The following is a 5,233-nucleotide window of genomic DNA, read 5'->3' on the forward strand; positions in this document are numbered from 1 at the left end:
GCTGTGTTTGAATTTCTTCGCGGTTATCATTGTAGTTAATTTCGTCCTATTACTGCAAATACCTACTAAGTGCAAAAATCGTGTTTCGAGATAATGACGTTTGAATGTTTGGATGTTATTTTCTATGTAAAAATATGAACAAATTTACACTGTATTTATAAATTCCTAAGCATAATTTTATCTAGTTTACTACTTACCATGCAAATAATCCAGGTTGTGTCTAATTGCCGATAAAAACAGGATTAAAATTAAATAGTCGCGCACTTGGTATGTTTTGCCTGTAGAAATACACTTTGCTATATATCCCCCAGGAAAGCATTTATGCCTGTATACCTATTTAACTAAGCTTTACTTTACAAAAAATATATCTACCAGCCACAAAATAGTAGTAAATACCTATAGGTTTTCGTGTTTTTTCGATTTAACTGATAATCGATCAAAGTATAAGAGGTTTTAGCTGTATAAAATATTGGAATTTCTTATTTAAGTCTCAATAATTTTAATGAATATTACTGATTTCAGTGTTTTCACTAAAGAAAGTAGTTGTTAGCACTTAGTTACAATTTGTTGGTATTTAAAATGAAAAAACTGAAATTTTATCAACGTATTATGGTTATTTATTCATCAAAAATGCTAGAAAGTTAACAATCGTCTTCATCACTGCTGGATTCTGATGCTGCAACATCCGGAACTCGGTCAATAACATCATTGTCACAGTTAAGCGAGCGAAACCAACCATGATACTCTTCAGGAATGACGCCTTTATCGCAAAGACTGAGTAAATCCTTTTTCTTTGCTGCAGAGATCGTCAAGGGTTTATCGTACATTTTTTTTAAACCGTGACTAAGAAATGCTTCAGGAGTCGGAGGTGGTTCCACAGAGCCAGGATTCGACTTGTTTTGGTTCCTTGTCCTGTACCGAGAGCCAGATTGGGGGGTCGCCGTCGCCTTGGTATCAAAGTTCAAATAATCTTCAGATGAGTCGTAGTTGAAGTATATTTTTGAGTCGCCTTTGACGTATTTCATTTTTTTGATCTTTAGCCAGAGGACTTTATTCCCATTGCAGTCCTTGCTTTTATTTTTCAATATAGCTTCAGCTAGACGTTTTAGGTCGTAAAACTCGTTGTATTTAAATTCTTTAACATTATAGGGATCTTTTTTTACCTTTTTTTTGCCAACATTGTACACTCCTTTCGATCTAGCATTCTTAAAAATGTTTTTCCAATCTGTCATAGAGAATACGTCCTTGTTTTTCTTAGAACTTTCAATACTGCTGTGCATTGAATCGGCTTCCATGTAAGAATGCCCCGACTCAAGAAATTTCTGTTCAATGACTTGAAGATGATCGATTTCGTTAACAGCCCAAAGTAATATAGCCGCAACGTTTTGGTTACGATTTTGACCACCGCAGGTGTCGGAGAACAAAGACACACTTGTTACGTTCGTGGAGATACAATTTGACAAGTAATGGTATAAAATTGTACCAATCTCCGCGCTTCCCTTTTTGCCATGTACTTCGGACCAGGAAAAGCAAAAGGCATTGTTGGGTAAGGCACTCTCATACACGGTCAAATTGTATACGGTCAGTTTACGCACGTAATAAAGCAAGCCAACTTTTGAACATGGTATTTGTAATATAGCTTGCAAATCAAAAGACACAGATAAAAAGGTTGGATCGGTCCCTGCTCTTTGTTTGTCTCTTTCTTTTTCAGCCTCGCATGCAACTTTTCTTTGTATGTGCTCGCTATAGGTCGTTTCCAGATCAGCTTTATCTTTATCTTGTGCTGAGGTGTACTTGTTACATGCCTGACACTGGTCTTTTTTTGGGACAAAGAAACTCAAGTTGAACTGAGTCGAGAAAATTCTGCGATAAGTTATTGCAGACACAGGATTGTTGTTTTCATACTCTAGCAAATAAAGTTCATGCATTTTATTCACTGAAAGTGTGCTTTCCAAATATTTACGTTTAGATTTTTTACGAATATAATGTCCCTCCATTGTAGGAAAGGAAGAAATGTGGTCAAGTACTTCTTGCACCTTTTCTGGGGGAGTTTTATTTGGCGGAACATGATGTCCTCGTCCATCAGCACCGGAGTAAAATCCAAGTTCATCTCGGTTTTTAACAGCGTCACTGAGTGTTGCACGTGAGATGCCTAAAGCAGAGCAAAAGAATTTCTGACAAACTTGTCGCTTCTCTGTGCCTAAATCAAAATAACACTTTGTAGTGTAAGGTCTAGCTGGTCGTTTTCTCTCTACCAGGATTTTCTTTGGTGGCTGGACTGTAATACGAGCCAGTATAAAGTTTTTTTTGCTTACAAAGTCCAAATGCCAGTAGGTTCTACAAATTTTCGCTCGGTCTTGTTCGGTGAATGTATCTGTACATTTGAATAAGCATTTTGTACAATCAACTGTCTTAGGGACTTTGGGGGCTCTTATTTGGTTATTAGTTGTATACGACAACCCTTCCGCACGTCTCTTTTTTGCGACATTTTTTTTCCAATTGCTCGGATCGGCAGTTCGCCAACGGCTTAATGTTTTCACTTCTGCCCAAACCAACTCTAACACATCTGATAATATTAGAGTAGCAATGTCAGAGACTGTGTCATTATTTATCTCTTCATATTGGTGAATGGTGTCTGGCTCTGGTGATATAGTAAAAGATTCAATGTTTTCCTTAGCATTGGGGCCTAATAAGTCCTGCAACGTAATTAAACCACCATCATCATCGCTGTGGTTGCCAGGAGACCGCTGCTGGTCCTCTTCGTCTGGATGGTACGTAGGATCGTTATCAGAAAAGTCGCCGCCGAATAATGACGACTCTGACTCTGATGTCGTTTCCGAGATTCGCCTTGCAGGCAATGTTATTTTAGTCCGTGGTAGCTCTTGCTCCGACTCTGGCGTGCTATCATCGAGAAAAATATTATCATTAAATATCTGCTGCATCTGATCAGCTATACGTTCTTGTGACTCGTCGAGATCTGAAGCCTGGCGTTGTTCGTACTCCTGCTCGTGTTTATCTGCAAAAAAATACCCTGACAATTTATTATTATAGATATACCTACTAGTGGCTCTGTGAGCTGTAGACCTCGCGTTATGCTTAGAAAATGTAAAAGTTAAAAATAATTAGGTCGTTGAGTCGTTATATAAAATTTGTAGATTATACAAGTCAGTTACGGCTACTAAACAATAATTAGGTAAGTATGTGAACAGTATTTATACGCAGCAGTAACTTACCGTGCCGCAGTACTTGATGTACAGCGCGTGCACTTGCGGGAAGCGGCTGATCGTCAGCTGAAAAATAAACGTACAGATTAATTTAATACAAGTGTCCAAAAATACGTTGACTAAAATTTTTCACACTTACAGTGTAGTGCATAATTATTCCAAGTATCCACCGGCCGGCATGCCCAAATACTCAAGAAATACCGTAAATTAAATTAGTCAGATACAGGCAAATTATATACATAAATAAATTGATATATAAATATTAGGTAAAGACACTCGGGGTTTGCATATAAACACAGAGGTAGGTCTACTTACATAGTCAACCGGCCGGCACGGCACGCAGCGAGCGCCTTGGATATTTGAATGACCTTGTACCTGCCTACATCCCAGGTATATCCTCTTTGCAGAACTATGCAAGTCTATTCTTTATTAGAATCTATAGTATATATATACAACAGTTAAAAATATTCATTCACCGGCATAAACGTCTCGAAAATACACACATACTAACCTCAAATTTAAATTTAGGCCATAATTAAATAATATTACTTACGGTTTCCATCCTTGTCTTTCGTGGCCATTCTAACGAGTCTTCTACTCCTGGCACTCATTTTTATTACACAGTGTCATTAACTTAGGATTCTAAACAAATTATTCACAACAATTATCAGAGCATCAAACGTTACATCGGCGCGTGAGTCGCAACTGAGTGAAGTTAGCTACGGTGCGAAGCTAGTATTAAGCGCACTTAGTTCATTCTGCCTGTACAACTACATGTTAACATTGCAATAAAGTTACATGCAAACCCTACTAAGCCGTTGTACATTTTTTTGGCTGAATGATATTGCAGCTTAATGAATACGTAGATCTTCAGACAAAACAATATAAAGATGTTTAGTATATTTAGCTTGGCATAAAATAAATAATTAGCTGGATAATCTTTTACGCAAATACCAAATATGTATACATAGAAGATACTTTTAGAATATACCACGGATATAATTTCATAAAATGAGTATGCAAAAACACATTAAAACCTGGTTACAGTTTTTACTTGGAGGAGAACACATGAATCATTGTGCTATGATACACATTTCAATTTCTTCCAGTACATAATGCTACCAAATCATCAATAAGTTGCCTTACGCTCGAGCTATCTTCGGAACGAAAGGTAGTATCAAAAAATGGGTTTTACCAGTTTGTAGAGCTTGAAAAATTAATTCTAATGGTCTAATAAAACCACTTTCGTCATAAAGTCACTTAACAGGTATTTGCAGTAATAGGACGATTTGTTCATCCATGTCGCTACCGTTCTGAGCTAATATTGATTCATTATCGTTAAAATTAATTTTTACCCGTGACAAAGCATCTGCGTTCGAGTTAATAGAGCCTTGTTTGTATTTTATTTCGAAGTCGAATTCAGCTAGTCTAAGTCTCCACCTAGTTAACCTAGAATTGGGGTCTTTTAAAGACATTAACCAAGTTAAAGGTTTATGATCGGTGTAAATGATGAACTTACGACCATATAAGTACGGTCTAAAGTGTTTGAAAGCCCAAACTATCGCAAGTAGCTCTTTTTCAGTTGTAGAATATTTAGATTCTGTATCAGATAAAGTTCTAGATGCATAAGCGATTGGTTTTTCGACATTATCTTCTTTCTGAGACAAAACCGCTCCTAACGCTATGTCACTAGCGTCTGTGGTAACAATAAATTGTTGATCAAAATCTGGATACTTTAAAATAGGTACGTTGGTAATTAATTCTTTTAGCTTCTGTACTGACTTTAAAAACTCATCATCTATTATAATCTTGGCGCGTTTTTTTAAGCATTTAGTCAATGGTTTTGTTATTTGAGCATAGTTATTAATGAATCTCCTATAATAGCCTGTCGTCAATCCCAAAAAGGATCGTATTTCTTTTTCGGTTTTTGGTACTGGGTGTAGTGGATAAAAAAATAAAAGATTTAAAATAAAATAAAACATAAGCGTTGTAGGGAATAGAAGTGACAA

The 5,233-nt window shown here is 36.5% G+C and overlaps 1 protein-coding gene across 1 annotated transcript; it reads right to left on the reverse strand.

The window, feature by feature from the left end:
• Positions 1-641: 641 nt before the first annotated feature.
• LOC134654726 (uncharacterized) lies at positions 642-4,511 on the reverse strand. The gene is made up of 2 exons (XM_063510199.1): positions 3,778-4,511; positions 642-3,016 (listed from the first exon to the last, which is right to left on the reverse strand). Exons 1-2 carry the CDS (start codon positions 3,833-3,835, stop codon positions 642-644), a joined length of 2,433 nt encoding a protein of 810 aa, XP_063366269.1. The 5' UTR covers positions 3,836-4,511.
• Between the last annotated feature and the right edge of the window lie 722 nt (positions 4,512-5,233).

The sequence above is a fragment of the Cydia amplana genome, chromosome 15 (assembly GCF_948474715.1).
Source record: "Cydia amplana chromosome 15, ilCydAmpl1.1, whole genome shotgun sequence".
Lineage (NCBI taxonomy): Eukaryota > Metazoa > Arthropoda > Insecta > Lepidoptera > Tortricidae > Cydia > Cydia amplana.

Bases quoted from the DNA above. Each gene is read 5' to 3' on its own strand.
- LOC134654726 (XM_063510199.1), bottom strand. From the start codon at position 3,835: ATGAGTGCCAGGAGTAGAAGACTCGTTAGAATGGCCACGAAAGACAAG. The intron at 3,017-3,777 runs GTAAGTAATATT...ATTTTTTTGCAG, and splicing joins GAAAGACAAGGATGGAAACC to ATAAACACGAGCAGGAGTAC.